Genomic DNA, 18,491 nt, shown 5'->3' with positions numbered 1-18,491 from the left:
AGGTGTTCGGTTGCAAAGCTTTTGCACATGTACCGAAGGAGCAAAGAACCAAGCTAGATGATAAATCAGTTCCTTGCATATTCATCGGATATGGAGATGAAGAGTTCGGGTACAGACTATGGGATCTTGTAAAGAAGAAGGTCATCAGAAGTAGAGATGTAATCTTTCGAGAAAGTGAAGTTGGAACTGCTGATGATCTATCCGAGAAGGCCAAGAAAAAGAATGGTATAGTTCCTAATCTTGTTACCATTCCTTCTTCTTCTAACCATCCCATAAGTGCAGAAAGTATGATTGATGAAGTTGCTGAGCATGAAGAGCAACCTGATGAGATTGTTGAGCAGGGGGAGCAACTTGGTGATAATACCGAGCAAATGGAGTACCCAGAAGAAGAACAATCTCAACCTCTGAGGAGATCAGAAAGACAAAGGGTAGAATCAACCAAATACCCTTCCTCAGAGTATGTCCTTATCAATGATGAAGGTGAGCCAGAAAGTCTTAAGGAGGTGTTGTCTCATCCAGAAAAGAGCCAATGGATGAAAGCCATGCACGAAGAGATGGGATCTCTACAGAAAAATGGCACATACCAGCTAGTTGAACTTCCAAAAGGAAAAAGACCACTTAAGTGCAAGTGGGTCTTTAAACTCAAGAAAGATGGAAATGGCAAGTTGGTGAGGTACAAAGCTCGATTGGTTGTAAAAGGCTTCGAACAAAAGAAAGGTATTGATTTTGATGAAATTTTTTCACCTGTTGTCAAAATGACTTCTATTCGAACTATTTTGAGCATAGCAGCTAGTCTAGATCTTGAAGTGGAGCAATTGGACGTGAAAACTGCATTTCTTCACGGAGATTTGGAAGAAGAGATTTATATGGAGCAACCAGAGGGATTTGAAGTATCTGGAAAGAAACACATGGTGTGCAAATTGAATAAGAGTCTTTATGGGTTGAAACAGGCCCCAAGGCAATGGTACAAAAAGTTTGACTCTTTCATGAAAAGTCAAACGTACACAAAGACCTATTCTGATCCATGTGTATACTTCAAAAGATTTTCTGACAACAATTTTATTATTTTGTTGTTATATGTGGATGACATGTTAATTGTAGGACAAGACAAAGAGCTGATTGCAAAGTTGAAGAAAGATTTGTCCAAGTCATTTGACATGAAAGACTTGGGCCCAGCACAACAAATTCTAGGGATGAAGATTGTTCGAGAACGAACAAAAAGAAAGTTGTGGCTATCTCAAGAGAAGTACATTGAACGTGTACTAGAACGCTTCAACATGAAGAGTGCTAAACCTGTTAGCACGCCTCTTGCGAGTCATCTGAAGTTGAGCAAACAGATGTGTCCTACAACAAAAGAGGAGAAAGAGGGAATGGCTAAAGTTCCTTATTCTTCAGCAGTGGGGAGTTTGATGTATGCGATGGTGTGTACAAGACCTGATATTGCTCATGCAGTTGGTGTTGTTAGCAGATTCCTTGAAAATCCTGGAAAAGAACACTGGGAGGCAGTTAAGTGGATACTCAGGTATCTAAGAGGTACCACAAGAGATTGCTTGTGTTTTAAAGGATCTGATCCAATCTTGAAGGGCTATACTGATGCTGATATGGCAGGTGACCTCGATAATAGAAAATCCACTACTGGATATTTGTTTACATTTTCAGGGGGAGCTATATCATGGCAATCAAAGTTGCAGAAGTGTGTCGCACTCTCTACAACTGAGGCAGAATATATTGCAGCTACTGAAGCTGGCAAAGAGATGGTATGGCTGAAACGATTTCTTCAAGAACTTGGATTGCATCAGATTGAGTATGTCGTCTATTGTGACAGTCAGAGTGCAATAGACCTGAGCAAGAACACCATGTACCATGCAAGGACAAAGCATATTGACGTGAGATATCACTGGATTCGTGAAAAGATAGAGGACGGATCTATGCAGGTCATGAAGATCCCTACTAGTGAAAACCCTTCAGATATGCTGACCAAGGTGGTATCAAGGGACAAGTTTGAGCTATGCAAAGAACTTGTCGGCATGTACTCAAGCTAGAAACCTAGAGCTACCTCCTTCAGGGTGAATGGGTCTGGAGGGGGAGATTTGTGGAGTCCATACCCATTGTAGATAAACATAGCAAAAATGGTTGAATTTTGTTTGTTGATTATTGTTAAAGTCAACAAATGTTGCAACAAAATTCAAAGCTCACCATTTCTTTTTTCAACTAAAATCTTAGCAAGATTTCTACATAGGTGAAAATGTTGAAATCTTGTGTTTCTTGTGATGTCATTGGTGACATCATTAGGAGTAGATTTTCCTATAAATAGAGAGCTCTTGCTCATTTCAAAACACACCAAAACAAAAAAGAATTACAAAGGAGAGAAAAGAAGAGTGAGGCATCACAGAAGAAAATAATCTGTGAGGAAAAATAGAGAGTGTGAGCGGTATTGTAGTGAGGTGGAAAAATCAAAAGAGTGTTATTTCTTTTGAATGTGTAGTGGTCTTTGGAGTTTTACTCAGATATACAAGTGTAAAATCCTTACTATAGTGATATTCGTTGCTCCTCTTGGGTCGTGGTTTTTCCCTTATTTAGGAGGGTTTCCACGTAAAATTTTGGTGTCATTATTTCTCTTTTATTCTCGTTGATTAACCGTATTGTTGTGTTCCGCATTTGTTGCCTTTATTACCGCAAATATTATTTCTGTTTTGGATTTATTCCCAACAGGGGCAATATTATTAAAAGCGTTTGTACCTGATTAAAAATATCTTGGAAATGAATGTTGAGCTCTGGAGTCAAGTCAGCAATGGTTTGGCCATGACATCAAAGTAATGTTAATACGGAATATCAAAGTAATCATCATCATCACTGGACTCATGATAGTGTCTGTAGCTGAGGAAGTTCCTGTAGCCGGTGAATGTATCAGAATCAAGACAACTATATATCATCCTAGATTTGTAGTTATCATAAGAGGACAAGTAATGACGTGAAACTTCAGAATCAAATTCATAATCATGAGGTTGCTTTAGATTTGCAATCTGTTCTCTGCATCTTCTTCCTATATCCCCTACAAGATCAATATTATTACAGCGGCGCAAGTCAAGTGATACAAGGTGTGGACAGCCATCAAGAATAGCTTCAAGTCCTACACTTGTCAAGGGATTCAAAATTAGTGCAAGGCACCGCAATTCAGGCATACTTGTAGCAATAGCTAAGGCTTGACCATCATCTGGAAGTCGTGAATATCCAAAGTTAAAACATACACGGGCATTCAATGTAAATGACTTAAGTAGAGGGCAATAACGACCAACACTTTCTATATCTTCTTCAGTAATTAAGGTCAAGTGGATGTGCAACTCCTCCAACAACGGCAAGTTCTTAGCGGCTGACGACAAACTTCCAGCAACACTATTACATTTGACAAGGCGGAGATGTCTGAGCTGACTTGATCTGTAGGAAACATTTAAAAAATTGATTACATTTTGAGAACTCCTATGTAATTGAGTAATTACAAGGAAAATATTTGATTTAAACATGAAAGAAAATTACCTCTCAGCAATGTAATAGAGCAAGTCTTTGTTACCAAACTTGTGGATGCTAATTTTGAGTAACTGGCCCTGGCTACGATCCACCGCAATCCGACATATTTTCTTCAGCACACAATGCTTGACACAGGGAGGGTCATATTTCAAGTCAATAACACGCCACATAGCGGGATCATGGCAAACCTTCCACCACGTACTACAAACCCTCTGCGTACTCTCCACTATCTCTATCGTTCCCAGACGCTGCAGAATGTCCATTGTGATTTCCACCGGAAGCCCAGCCCACGACGCCGATTGCAGCACTGGTTCAATTGAGGATGCTTTATGAACAATCGGCATTTTGCTATACAACTAAAAAAAATTCTTTGATTTGTTTAGGTTTTTAAGAGAAGTGAAACAAGCGTCACAAAAAATCTTCAAATTCCATCTAGGTTTTTTATTAGGGAATTATGTCAGTTTTTTTCCAAAATTGTTCTTAAATTATACTCCACATTTAAATTACATACTTAAAGTATTATTCTTAACAGAAAAAACATCTCTCAAGTATTTAAAAGTGAACAATTTTCATTCTTCTATTTGAATTTATTAGAAAATCAACACATCTAACAAAAATCAAGTCATCTCTTCATAATTATTATTTTTTGAAATGTCAAAACTACTAATTTGAACTTTTTTGGTAATTGAAACATTTGATTTCACAATTTTTCTTTTATTTTTCATGTTATTTGATATTAAAAATATTATCAATTGAAATATTTTCTTCTCAATTGAATATGCTAAAAGCGACGTTTATTGGTGAATTACACTTCTAATAATGTAGAATGAAACTTAAATGCGAGACATGATCTGATCACTTCAATATCATAGTTAAGGAATATCTATGAGATTTTGGTCATAGTCTAGGGGGATACTAATGCGTTTTCCCTTAAGAAAACAATGATTGACATAGTGAGTATATCACTTATCCCTATTAATTATGAAGAGGATGAATTAAAAACTTAAGAGTTTCAAGAAGTTCTATATTTTTCAAAATAATCAACTGAGGATAGAATAGGTAAAAAGAAATTGTCCTCACTTGATTTGTCAAAATAAACTAGTAATCAAGGACAACTAAAAAAAGTGAACAAGTGATTAGAAATAGAGTAGTGCACCCGTATTATTGGACTGAGAAAGTAATTTGTTGATTCACTGTCTCTAGGAAAAATTATCATTCATTTATTTTTTTTCTCGAGAAATGTATGGCAATATTCACTAAACACGTAAAAATAGATCAGGGTCGAGTATACCTTTCATGGAAAAGACTATTTTATTATTGTTAATTATATTTTTACTTTGCACTTGCATTAAAAAAATGATGTAACTTTACATTTATACCCTTATTAAATTTTTTTTAGAACTAACGTTTTCAATCAATGAATATGAATTAATTTATTTTGATTAATTAATTTAACCAACGAACATGAATCATTTACCTAACTTTTCTAAATTGGTCAAATGTATGTTTTCAATGCTAATAACTCACAAGGATAAAAAAGGACTATATGCTAATTTATGCATTGATTTTATGAAATGAAAAGTATTATGAAGTAACTATATATAGAAAAGGATGAAATATAAAATGGAACAGAGGGAGTATTTTGTTTTAATTCCCCTAGAAAAGACTATTAACACTCTCTCTGTCCTTAATTACTTATTCTCCTCCTAAATTTAATACTAACTTCCTAAATAGATTGATTTTTTTCTAAATAAATTTCTTACTCTTTGAAATACTAATCAATCTTCCTATAAAATTCTCAATCAATATATTTTTTTTCTTTCAAAATACATGAAGGAATCAATATTCTTTCAACTCCAATTACTATTCCTTTTTGACAATTACTTGTATCAATTGAATAGTAAAAATTGACCAAAAAAATGGGATGGACTCAAATGAATTGCGTATGTATAATAGATTTATGTAATGCAACAAGCCATAATTAAAAGTTGTTTGACATAGAAATCAAACTACCACATTCCTCACAAATATAATGTCTTATATAACAAAAGCTAAGATCGATTTATCACAGCATCACAAAAACAAATGCAACCACCACTTTTGTTCTGAAACAAACACAAAAAGAAAGGAAGATGAAAAACCACTGCTACTAAAATCCCTTTGTCTTCTTCCACATTCCCATCAAACTGCCACATTAGTTTCTCAAGATATATAGTCTCTGAAGCGGAGGAAGTTATCATAATTAGGAGACCCTAGTCCCTAAATGTAGAGTCATCATTAGAGAAACAGTAATGTGAAAATTCAGAATAAAACTCATAATCTTGACAGGAAGCACAAGGTTGCTTACGATCTACAATCTGTTCTCTGCATCTTTTACCTAAATCTCCTTCAAGATCAATATTATAACAGCAGCGCAAGTCAAGTGATAAAAGGTGTGGACAGCCATCAAGAATAGCTTCAAGTCCAACATTTGTCAGCGTATTTGCAATAAGTGCAAGGTGCCGCAATTCAGGCATACTTTTGGCAATGTCTAGAGCTTGACCATCATCTGCAGATATTAAATTTACAGGAGTATCATATTCACTGGCATTCAATGTGAATGAGTTAAGCAGAGGACAATAACGACCAACACTTTCTATATCCTCTTCGCTAATAAAGGTCAAGTGAATGTGCAACTCCTCCAACAACGGCAAGTTCTTGGCGGCTACAGCCAAACCTCCAGCAATGTTAAAACACTTGACAAGTTTTAGATATCTGAGCTGACTTGATCTGTTGGGAAAGGTTTATAAATTGATTAATTTAATTATAACAAGTAAGATTTTTTAAATTTTAGCATTAGAGAAAACATTAACATTAGTAAGCAAACATCCAAAATTCTCTGTCTACGATCCTTAGCAATAGAGTACCTCTTAGCAATGTAATTGAGCAACTCTCTGCTACCAAAATTTTGGATGCTAATTATGAGTAATTTGCCCTGGCTACGATCCACTGCTATGCGATACATCCTATCCAGCAACATATACAGCACCAGAGACATTCTACTAAAATGAGATTCATACTTCAAGTCAATAACACGCCACATAGCGGGACCATGGCACACCTTCATTAAGCATTCTACTAAGTTGTTGATTTTTGTGATTATATTGTTTTTTAAATAATAATTTAATTATTTTTTGAAAAACTTCATTTATTGCTTATACATAACAACTTAACGTGTTATATGTCTAATTATTCATAAATACCGAGAATAATAATAGAAGAACTTATTTATATTTTCAAAAGAATAATTTTAAGGGTAAAATGAGGAAAAATACTTATTTTATCTAAATAATAACTCTATTCACCACTAAATTAAACTACAAATCTAACTCAAGTCGATCTAGACTTTGAGAACCCAATATAATTAAGTAAAAGATTATTTATCGATTTTATAAGATAATCAATAATGATGAAGATTTCAAAATAGTATAGTGAAACAATTATTGTCGGACGAATTGAATATTTATTATGCATTTTAAAAATAAGGTACAATTTCCTTTGGGGTACCCATTTCTTTTCTTTTTTTTAATGAAGATTGGGAAGGTGAAAAGACTCGTTAATTAAAACTTAAGAAACTTTGCTCCTCTGTCCAATTTAATGGAAAACTGATACAGAAAATGAATGAATAATTAAGAACAAAGGAAGTAAATAAGAACGAAAAGAATAAATACAGAAAATGTGAAAACTAAGAGATGGAATTAATAGTTGATAAACCCAAGGAATATAGCTTCTGCCTATCTCTTTCTTTCATGTAATGAATTATTTCTTTGATGGAATTAATAGTTGATATAAGGTTTACTTCTTTTTTGTAGTTGTTGAAACATGACTCTTTTCGATACACTAGATCTGGTGGTTATTTTTTTAGTATTTGTCGATTAAATTAATTGAGTGATGCACAACAAAGTTACCAGAAGAATCAGAGTAAAAATTTCACTTAAGTAAGAGAAGTTGTATTGGTAGTTCTTTTTAACTTTGAAAATCAAAATTCTATTAAATTGAATAAATGTATACTTCAAATCGATATTTTTTTCAAAGATTTAAAGCTTGTGCACTCTACGGGTATAGTAACCGAATGGGTAACAATCACATAGGGCCATACGGAAATCAACACTAATGCAAGCAGCAGCTGTGCAAATCAAGAGAAAAACCAACATAACCTTTGTTGAGATTTGCATAAATAAATACAAGCTATGAAGTAACAACAACATAGAGTTTTACGTGGAAACCTTATTTATTTTACGCCCAACACTTTCTATATCCTCTGCAGTAATAAAGGTCAAGTGAGCGTGCAACTCCTCCAATAACGGGAAATTCTTGGCAGCTGAAACCAAACCTCCAGCAACGTTACCACAGTTGACAAGTCGGAGATGTCTGAGCTGACTTGATCTGTAGGAAATATTTAACTAATTGACAACTCCTATTTCAGGAAAAAGACAGATATTGCACCACAAATATAACATTAAATTTGATTTTTAAACATGAAAGAGAAGTACCTATCAGCAATGTAATTGAGCAGGTCTTTGCTACCAATGCTAATTTTGAGTAACTGGCCCTGGCTACGATCCACAGCAATCCGACATATCTTATTCAACACACCACGCATGTCACTATTAGGGTCATATTTCAAGTTAATAACACGCCACATAGCGGGATCATGGCAAACCTTCCACCACGTACTACAAACCCTCTGCGCACTCTCCACTATCTCTATCATTCCCAAACGCTGCAGAATGTCCATAGTAATTTCCACCGGAAGCTCAGCCCACGGCGCCGATTGCAGCGGTGGTTCAATTGTGGATGCTTTATGAACAATCGGCATTTTGCTATACAACTAAAAAAAAAAAATCTTTGATTTGTTTAGGTTTTTACGAGAAGTGAAAGAAGCGTCACAAAAAAATCTTCATATTCCATCTAGGTTTTTTATTAGGGAATTATGTTAGTTTTTTGCCAAAATTGTCCTTAAATTATACTCCACATTTAAATTACATCCTTAAAATATTATTCTTAACAGAAAACATCCCTCAACTATTTAAAAAACTGAACAATTTTCATCCTTCTACTTGAGTTTATCAGAATACCAACAGATTCCACAAAAATCAAGTCATCTCTTCATAATTATTATTATTAGAAATGCCAAAACTATTATTGTGAACTTTTTTTGGTAATTGAATCTTTTAGTTTCACAGTTTTTTCTTTTATTTTTTATGTTTTTTGATATTAAAAATATCATTAGCTGAAATATGTTTCTTCTCAATTGAATATGCTAAATGCGATGTTTGTTGGTGAATTACACTTCTAATAATGTAGAATGAAACTTAAATGCGAGACATGATCCGATCATTTCAATATCATAGTTAAGGAATATCTATGAGATTTTGGTCATAGTCTAGGGGGGATACTGGTGCATTTTTACTTAAGAAAACAATGATTGACATAGTGAGTATATCACTTATCCCTATTAATTATGAAGCGGATGAATTAAAAACTTAAGAGTTTCAAGAAGTTCTATATTTTTCAAAATAATCAACTGAGGATAGAATAGGTAAAAAGAAAGTGTCCTCTTTTGATTTGTCAAAATAAACTAGTTATCAAGGACAACTAAAAAAAGTGAACAAGTGACTAGAAACAGAGGAGTAGTGCACCCGTATTATTGGACTGAGAAAGTAATTTGTTGATTCACTGTCTCTAGGAAAAATTATCATTCATTTATTATTTCTCGAGAAATGTATCACAATATTCACTAAACACGTAAAAATAGACAAGAGTCGAGTATACCTTTCATGGAAAAGACTACTTTATTAAGTTTTTAATTCATCTGCTTCATAATTAATAGGGCAAGTGATGTTGACACCCAATTTTGACTCTCCTCAATGATAATTAATTCTCGAACCTCTTGATTTCCAAGCGAATTGAAATAATTGAAGTTTTAAAATTCAAAGCTTTCTTTTAGTCATTTGTTAAAGTTGTGTTAGCCGTTTTATAATCTTTAAAGTGATATACACATACCTATATATATATATATATTTAATACGCTTAATTTATCTTACAAAATATCCAGAATAGTATCAAAAGATTTTAATTCTACTTAATGCCTTTAAACTAGTTTAGTAGTTTGTGGTTTTGATCCCTAGTTTATAGTTAATTCATTTGTTCGTCTCGTTATAGTTTAAGTAATATATTTTATTTTAGATAATTTTATATGTAATTAGTTATTTTATGAATATTCAAAAATCACTTCAAAAGGATGTAGTTTCACCTAATGCTTTATTAAATTGAGTTTGTCCAATTTGTTAGTATTAAGATAATTATTTTATCTTCTTAAAAAATCAAGAGGCTCGTCCATCGATTATTTAGTTTGTCTTGTTTAAATTTAAACCCAACTCACAAGTTTTAGCTTCAATTTAGTAAGCGATTTGGTCAAATTTGTAACCCATTTGGCCTTGTCTAAATATATAAATCCTTCCTTTTAAGTCCATTTTAAAAGGGACCAAAATCGGGCCCATTTTCTAGCACTTTGAATATCCCCAGCCCAAATTTTATTCACAATTAAACCCAGCTTCCATCCCTTTTGCTGGAATTTTAAGATGAATTTGGACCCTTTCTCAATTCCCGAAAATTTTTCCACCCCAGCACCTCAACCCCAAACTTCAAACAATTTACCCGGCCCACACTCTTTTAATCCGACCCGCCCCTTTCCTTCTTCATCTTCTCCACGCGTGAATGAGAAACGACTAGCTCAGGTGTACAAACACAAGTGTATAAAATCTGTTTCTATTTGTATAAAGTAGAAAAATTGTATAAATACATATATTTTTGATCCCCTCTCTCCCTCTCCCAGATCTCACTCGCCACTCTCCCTAATTTCGCTCGCCACCCTCGCCTCTGCGTTTCTGTTTGTATAAAGCGAGAGAAAATTGTATATACACATACAAAATACATATATTTTTGTCCTATACACTTATAATTATACAATAAAAATACTCCCCTGCCCAGTTTCTTTTGCCGTTCTCTTTTCTCGTTTTATACAAATTAAAATTGTATATAATTTCTATCTTTCTCGTTTTATACAATTTGATTGAATTGTATACTCTCTGTCCAAGTCTCTTTTGCCTTTTTCTCTTTCTCATTTTATACAAAATCAAATTGTATATAATTGTTCTATACACTTATAATTATACAATTCATCTTTTTATACAATTTTCTGCCGAGTTTCTTTCTTTTTCTCGTTTCATACACTTCATTTTATACAATTCGCTTCAATCGTATATGTATAACGAATTATACATTTATATGTTTGCTATGGAATGCAATTATGCAAACTTTGTTATAACATACAAATATGAATTTTATGTTTACTATGTGTGAAAGTTGCCCATAAAAAATTATATGTTTTTAAAAATATTTTAATTCTTTATTTATCTCGATTTACAGAGTTTTTTAAATGTAATATCCCTATTTATTTTTCCAAAAATGTCTCATCAATTCTGTATGCACTAATCAATAATATTATTATTTTATAGGGTAAATTACATAAATCTCATACTTTTACTATGAAATTACAAACTATTCCTAATAAGTTTCTAATTATATTGATTCCTTAAAAATTAAAAAATTCGGATACAATAATTGAAGTTCGGATATACATCAAATATTGTGTCGAATACATTAATATGTAGTTCGGAATATTAAAAATTAGCTTAGATACATAATACGTAGCTCAGATACATTAAATACTGTCTCGAATACATTTAAAAAAATAAGAAATTTTGGAAATTTTCAAAAGTAATAGGGGATGATGGAAATAAGCGAAACAAAGGGTTGTATTTCTGTAATTTCTCCTATTTTATATTTTATATGAGATCAAAAAAGGCCAAGCCTATGTTTTTTTGTTGAAATTAGATCAGGGGAAATTTAGCAAATAGATACTAAAAATAACTTAATCAGGCTCTATTAATATGGTTTGCCAATTACAATCAGTAGTTACATGTTAGAGGGAGGAGGGAGGAGGGAGGCGAGCGAAAGAGGACAGAGAGTGGACAAAGGTTGTATTTGTATAATTGTTGAATTGTATAGGTTTATACGTCAGATAATTTGCATATCTGGCGAGCTAGATTGAGAGAGGAAGGAGAGAGGCGAACAAGAGAGAACATAAAGTAGAAAGAGGCGAGTTGTATTTGTATATCTTTAATGTAATTATATGTGCATATGTATAATTGTAATTGTATAAGAGAGGAGAGAGACGAGAAAGAGGACATATAAAAGACATATAACATAATTCGAGTTCTTGGCTAATTACAATCTTAATTATACCCAAATTTGAAGTACATCCTTAAAATGTCTTTTTCGGCAAAAAAAAAATATCCTCTTAAGTATTTGGAAGTTGACAGTTTTCATCCATATGTTAGATATTACCAAAAAATTATGGGATCAAACAAAAAATATAAGCAGTTCACTTGATTATAAACTTTTATTTTTTGTATAATTTCATTACCTATTATAAGAAGTTCCTGAAATAAATATTAAAAATCTTAGACATTGTTACTTACCATTACATACTATAACAAAAGATGTTTGGAAGGGCCAAGCATACATGTGTCTTTTTTCTTATTTAGTAAATGAAAGAAGTTGATGCTTAATTATCTTTACCTTTTTCAAAGTAAATTTGTATTTAAATCAATAAATTTTTAGGCCAATATGATATTGAAGTGATCAAAATATTGATCATGTCTCGCATTTACGTTTCATTTTACATTAGTAGAAATGTAATTCACCAATAAACGTCGCTTCTAGCATATTCAATTGAGAAGATACATATTTCAACTGATAATATTTTTAATATCAAATAACATGAAAAATAAAAGAAATTATCCCTGATTTTATTTTTGGATTTGATTAACAAGTAGTAACATTAGCATCAAATAATTTTGTTTTGTCGATATTTATGATAATATTTTAAAATTATAATTTATAACTTAATTAATAATTATTTAAAAAAATATATTTTTTTAAAAAGTGGGCTGGCCCGGCAAGCCTGTAGCCCGCGTACTTGTGGATTGGGCCGGCCGTTTTCTGGCCCACACCAAAAATGGGCTAGCCCGGCCTGATCCGTAAAATGTCAAAGCCTGTATAGGTTAGCCTGGATGGGGTGGGCTAGCCCATATTGACAGCTCTATTGAGAAGAAACATATTTCAACTGATAATATTTTTAATATCAAATAACATGAAAAATAAAAGAAAAACTGTGAAATTAAATGTTTCAATTACCAAAAAAGTTCAAAAATAGTAGTTTTGACATTCCAAAAAATAATAATTATAAAGAGATGACTTGATTTTTATGAGATGTGTTGATTTTCTAATAAATTCAAATAGAAGGATGAAAAATTGTTCACTTTTAAATACTTGAGAGATGTTTTTTGTTAAGAATAATACTTTAGTATGTAATTTAACTGTGGAGTATAATTTAAGGACAATTTTGGGAAAAAACTGACATAATTCCCTAATAAAAAACCTAGATGGAATTTGAAGATTTTTTGTGACGCTTCTTTCACTTCTGGTAAAAACCTAAACAAATCAAAGAATTTTTTTTAGTTGTATAGCAAAATGCCGATTGTTCATAAATCATCCACAATTGAACCACCGCTGCAATCGGCGCCGTGGGCTGAGCTTCCGGTGGAAATTACTATGGACATTCTGCAGCGTTTGGGAACGATAGAGATAGTGGATAGTGCGCAGAGGGTTTGTAGTACGTGGTGGAAGGTTTGCCATGATCCCGCTATGTGGCGTGTTATTGACTTGAAATATGACCCTAATAGTGACATGCGTGGTGTGTTGAATAAGATATGTCGGATTGCTGTGGATCGTAGCCAGGGCCAGTTACTCAAAATTAGCATTGGTAGCAAAGACCTGCTCAATTACATTGCTGACAGGTACTTCTCTTTCATGTTTAAAAATCAAATTTAATGTTATATTTGTGGTGCAATGTCTGTCTTTTTCCTGAAATAGGAGTTGTGAATTAGTTAAATATTTCCTACAGATCAAGTCAGCGCAGACATCTCCGACTTGTCAACTGTGGTAACGTTGCTGGAGGTTTGGTTTCAGCTGCCAAGAATTTCCCTTTGTTGGAGGAGTTGCACGCTCACTTGACCTTTATTACTGCAGAGGATATAGAAAGTGTTGGTCGTTATTGCCCTCTGCTTAAGTCATTTACATTGAATGCCAGTAGATGCTCTACAATTGGATATTCACTGTCTACAGATGATGGTCAAGCGCTAGCTATTGCTACAAGTATGCCTGAATTGCGACACCTTGCTCTACTTTTGAATCCATTGACAAATGTAGGACTTCAAGCCATTCTTGATGGCTGTCCACACCTTGTATCGCTTGACTTGCGTCACTCTAATGTTGATCTTGAAGGGGATTTAGGAAGAAGATGCAGGCAACAAATTGTTGATCTAAAGCAACCTCATGATTCCACTCAAGATTATGAATTTGATTCAAAAATACATTATTACTATGGATGCTGGTCCTATGATGAATACGAATACCAAGACTATCTTAGCAATATTGGTCGTTACATTGATAGTGAAAATGAAAACGGGTAACTTACAGAAATGTCATGAAGAAAGAAATTTTCCCACCATTATTTCATCTTTCTTTCATTTTTTGTCTTTACAATGACATTGGAGATTGTTTCAGAACATATCTGGTGATTGCATTGGTTTCTTTGCTAGAATTTGCTTGGTAGAACATGTGATGTAATTAGTACTCCTACTAAAGTTTAAATGATACTTTTGAAAGGATTATTTAGACAAATATAGAGCGACTACTAATTTTACATGATTTCTTGAGAATTAAAACCTTGTACCTCTCTGTATTGTCTACTCATTTTTCTTTATAATCTCTTATTAATTTTGGATGTAATCAATTTTATGGAAATCAAGTGTTGTTTAATCTGTGCTTCCAGATTGGATAGGTTGTTGCAGGAATTTGAGTTGTCAAATCATAAGACAATTTTTTTAGTTGTATAGCAAAATGCAGATTGTAGATTCTTGTGACGGATTACCTTTTGTATTCACCACCCAAAGTCTTGGTGTTTGAAGAAGTATGATAATAGAAATATAGCAGGTACATGAGTTTTATGTCCCTTCTTAAAAGGTACCAACAAATCAAAGTGTCAAGGGAATTTGCGAAGGATGCAAGTGGTGGAGATGTTTGAAGATGTAAAGTAAGTATGGCTCATTCGCAGTAGTGTTACATATCAAAGAACTCTGTTTTAATCTTTAAGAAAGTATGATCTGATTGAGGAGAAGGTCGCTACATGTATCATTGAACTCTTGCGTGTGAAATTAAAAGGTTAATCTCCTAATGTATATTTCCAGTCTCTATTCACTAAACAATTGAGAATCTTGTGTGGCAACTGGTAGTTTTTTTCTCCCTTAAATAAATAAGGTTTCCACGTAAAACTCTATGTTGTTGTTACTTCATAGCTTGTATTTATTTATGCAAATCTCAACAAAGGTTATGTTGGTTTTTCTCTTGATTTGCACAGCTGCTGCTTGCATTAGTGTTGATTTCCGTATGGCCCTATGTGATTGTTACCCATTCGGTTACTATACCCGTAGAGTGCACAAGCTTTAAATCTTTGAAAAAAATATCGATTTGAAGTATACATTTATTCAATTTAATAGAATTTTGATTTTCAAAGTTAAAAAGAACTACCAATACAACTTCTCTTACTTAAGTGAAATTTTTACTCTGATTCTTCTGGTAACTTTGTTGTGCATCACTCAATTAATTTAATCGACAAATACTAAAAAAATAACCACCAGATCTAGTGTATCGAAAAGAGTCATGTTTCAACAACTACAAAAAAGAAGTAAACCTTATATCAACTATTAATTCCATCAAAGAAATAATTCATTACATGAAAGAAAGAGATAGGCAGAAGCTATATTCCTTGGGTTTATCAACTATTAATTCCATCTCTTAGTTTTCACATTTTCTGTATTTATTCTTTTCGTTCTTATTTACTTCCTTTGTTCTTAATTATTCATTCATTTTCTGTATCAGTTTTCCATTAAATTGGACAGAGGAGCAAAGTTTCTTAAGTTTTAATTAACGAGTCTTTTCACCTTCCCAATCTTCATTAAAAAAAAGAAAAGAAATGGGTACCCCAAAGGAAATTGTACCTTATTTTTAAAATGCATAATAAATATTCAATTCGTCCGACAATAATTGTTTCACTATACTATTTTGAAATCTTCATCATTATTGATTATCTTATAAAATCGATAAATAATCTTTTACTTAATTATATTGGGTTCTCAAAGTCTAGATCGACTTGAGTTAGATTTGTAGTTTAATTTAGTGGTGAATAGAGTTATTATTTAGATAAAATAAGTATTTTTCCTCATTTTACCCTTAAAATTATTCTTTTGAAAATATAAATAAGTTCTTCTATTATTATTCTCGGTATTTATGAATAATTAGACATATAACACGTTAAGTTGTTATGTATAAGCAATAAATGAAGTTTTTCAAAAAATAATTAAATTATTATTTAAAAAACAATATAATCACAAAAATCAACAACTTAGTAGAATGCTTAATGAAGGTGTGCCATGGTCCCGCTATGTGGCGTGTTATTGACTTGAAGTATGAATCTCATTTTAGTAGAATGTCTCTGGTGCTGTATATGTTGCTGGATAGGATGTATCGCATAGCAGTGGATCGTAGCCAGGGCAAATTACTCATAATTAGCATCCAAAATTTTGGTAGCAGAGAGTTGCTCAATTACATTGCTAAGAGGTACTCTATTGCTAAGGATCGTAGACAGAGAATTTTGGATGTTTGCTTACTAATGTTAATGTTTTCTCTAATGCTAAAATTTAAAAAATCTTACTTGTTATAATTAAATTAATCAATTTATAAACCTTTCCCAACAGATCAAGTCAGCTCAGATATCTAAAACTTGTCAAGTGTTTTAACATTGCTGGAGGTTTGGCTGTAGCCGCCAAGAACTTGCCGTTGTTGGAGGAGTTGCACATTCACTTGACCTTTATTAGCGAAGAGGATATAGAAAGTGTTGGTCGTTATTGTCCTCTGCTTAACTCATTCACATTGAATGCCAGTGAATATGATACTCCTGTAAATTTAATATCTGCAGATGATGGTCAAGCTCTAGACATTGCCAAAAGTATGCCTGAATTGCGGCACCTTGCACTTATTGCAAATACGCTGACAAATGTTGGACTTGAAGCTATTCTTGATGGCTGTCCACACCTTTTATCACTTGACTTGCGCTGCTGTTATAATATTGATCTTGAAGGAGATTTAGGTAAAAGATGCAGAGAACAGATTGTAGATCGTAAGCAACCTTGTGCTTCCTGTCAAGATTATGAGTTTTATTCTGAATTTTCACATTACTGTTTCTCTAATGATGACTCTACATTTAGGGACTAGGGTCTCCTAATTATGATAACTTCCTCCGCTTCAGAGACTATATATCTTGAGAAACTAATGTGGCAGTTTGATGGGAATGTGGAAGAAGACAAAGGGATTTTAGTAGCAGTGGTTTTTCATCTTCCTTTCTTTTTTGTGTTTGTTTCAGAACAAAAGTGGTGGTTGCATTTGTTTTTGTGATGCTGTGATAAATCGATCTTAGCTTTTGTTATATAAGACATTATATTTGTGAGGAATGTGGTAGTTTGATTTCTATGTCAAACAACTTTTAATTATGGCTTGTTGCATTACATAAATCTATTATACATACGCAATTCATTTGAGTCCATCCCATTTTTTTGGTCAATTTTTACTATTCAATTGATACAAGTAATTGTCAAAAAGGAATAGTAATTGGAGTTGAAAGAATATTGATTCCTTCATGTATTTTGAAAGAAAAAAAATATATTGATTGAGAATTTTATAGGAAGATTGATTAGTATTTCAAAGAGTAAGAAATTTATTTAGAAAAAAATCAATCTATTTAGGAAGTTAGTATTAAATTTAGGAGGAGAATAAGTAATTAAGGACAGAGAGAGTGTTAATAGTCTTTTCTAGGGGAATTAAAACAAAATACTCCCTCTGTTCCATTTTATATTTCATCCTTTTCTATATATAGTTACTTCATAATACTTTTCATTTCATAAAATCAATGCATAAATTAGCATATAGTCCTTTTTTATCCTTGTGAGTTATTAGCATTGAAAACATACATTTGACCAATTTAGAAAAGTTAGGTAAATGATTCATGTTCGTTGGTTAAATTAATTAATCAAAATAAATTAATTCATATTCATTGATTGAAAACGTTAGTTCTAAAAAAAATTTAATAAGGGTATAAATGTAAAGTTACATCATTTTTTTAATGCAAGTGCAAAGTAAAAATATAATTAACAATAATAAAATAGTCTTTTCCATGAAAGGTATACTCGACCCTGATCTATTTTTACGTGTTTAGTGAATATTGCCATACATTTCTCGAGAAAAAAAATAAATGAATGATAATTTTTCCTAGAGACAGTGAATCAACAAATTACTTTCTCAGTCCAATAATACGGGTGCACTACTCTATTTCTAATCACTTGTTCACTTTTTTTAGTTGTCCTTGATTACTAGTTTATTTTGACAAATCAAGTGAGGACAATTTCTTTTTACCTATTCTATCCTCAGTTGATTATTTTGAAAAATATAGAACTTCTTGAAACTCTTAAGTTTTTAATTCATCCTCTTCATAATTAATAGGGATAAGTGATATACTCACTATGTCAATCATTGTTTTCTTAAGGGAAAACGCATTAGTATCCCCCTAGACTATGACCAAAATCTCATAGATATTCCTTAACTATGATATTGAAGTGATCAGATCATGTCTCGCATTTAAGTTTCATTCTACATTATTAGAAGTGTAATTCACCAATAAACGTCGC

General features: G+C 32.5%; 4 protein-coding genes across 4 annotated transcripts; 2 read left to right on the top strand and 2 right to left on the bottom strand.

Moving 5' to 3' along the window:
- Positions 1-2,819: 2,819 nt before the first annotated feature.
- On the bottom strand, positions 2,820-3,788 carry LOC107027046 (putative F-box/LRR-repeat protein 23). The gene is made up of 2 exons (XM_027919171.1): positions 3,535-3,788; positions 2,820-3,393 (listed from the first exon to the last, which is right to left on the bottom strand). Exons 1-2 carry the CDS (start codon positions 3,786-3,788, stop codon positions 2,820-2,822), a joined length of 828 nt encoding a protein of 275 aa, XP_027774972.1.
- A 1,873-nt stretch (positions 3,789-5,661) lies between these two features.
- Positions 5,662-8,444, bottom strand: LOC107027047 (putative F-box/LRR-repeat protein 23). Its single transcript, XM_015228208.2, has 3 exons — positions 8,058-8,444; positions 7,805-7,950; positions 5,662-6,160 (listed from the first exon to the last, which is right to left on the bottom strand). Exons 1-3 carry the CDS (start codon positions 8,381-8,383, stop codon positions 5,778-5,780), a joined length of 855 nt encoding a protein of 284 aa, XP_015083694.1. The 5' UTR covers positions 8,384-8,444; the 3' UTR covers positions 5,662-5,777.
- Positions 8,445-13,106: 4,662 nt separating this feature from the next.
- On the top strand, positions 13,107-14,484 carry LOC107027423 (putative F-box/LRR-repeat protein 23). The gene is made up of 2 exons (XM_015228592.2): positions 13,107-13,490; positions 13,598-14,484. The coding sequence occupies exons 1-2, from the start codon at positions 13,165-13,167 to the stop codon at positions 14,163-14,165; spliced, it is 894 nt and encodes a 297-aa protein (XP_015084078.1). The 5' UTR covers positions 13,107-13,164; the 3' UTR covers positions 14,166-14,484.
- A 1,687-nt stretch (positions 14,485-16,171) lies between these two features.
- On the top strand, positions 16,172-17,280 carry LOC107027422 (putative F-box/LRR-repeat protein 23). The gene is made up of 2 exons (XM_015228591.2): positions 16,172-16,371; positions 16,509-17,280. The coding sequence occupies exons 1-2, from the start codon at positions 16,172-16,174 to the stop codon at positions 17,023-17,025; spliced, it is 717 nt and encodes a 238-aa protein (XP_015084077.1). The 3' UTR covers positions 17,026-17,280.
- The last annotated feature ends 1,211 nt before the right edge of the window (positions 17,281-18,491 follow it).

This window comes from Solanum pennellii, chromosome 8, assembly GCF_001406875.1.
Source record: "Solanum pennellii chromosome 8, SPENNV200".
Lineage (NCBI taxonomy): Eukaryota > Viridiplantae > Streptophyta > Magnoliopsida > Solanales > Solanaceae > Solanum > Solanum pennellii.
This window is presented reverse-complemented; position numbering and strand designations above follow the sequence as displayed.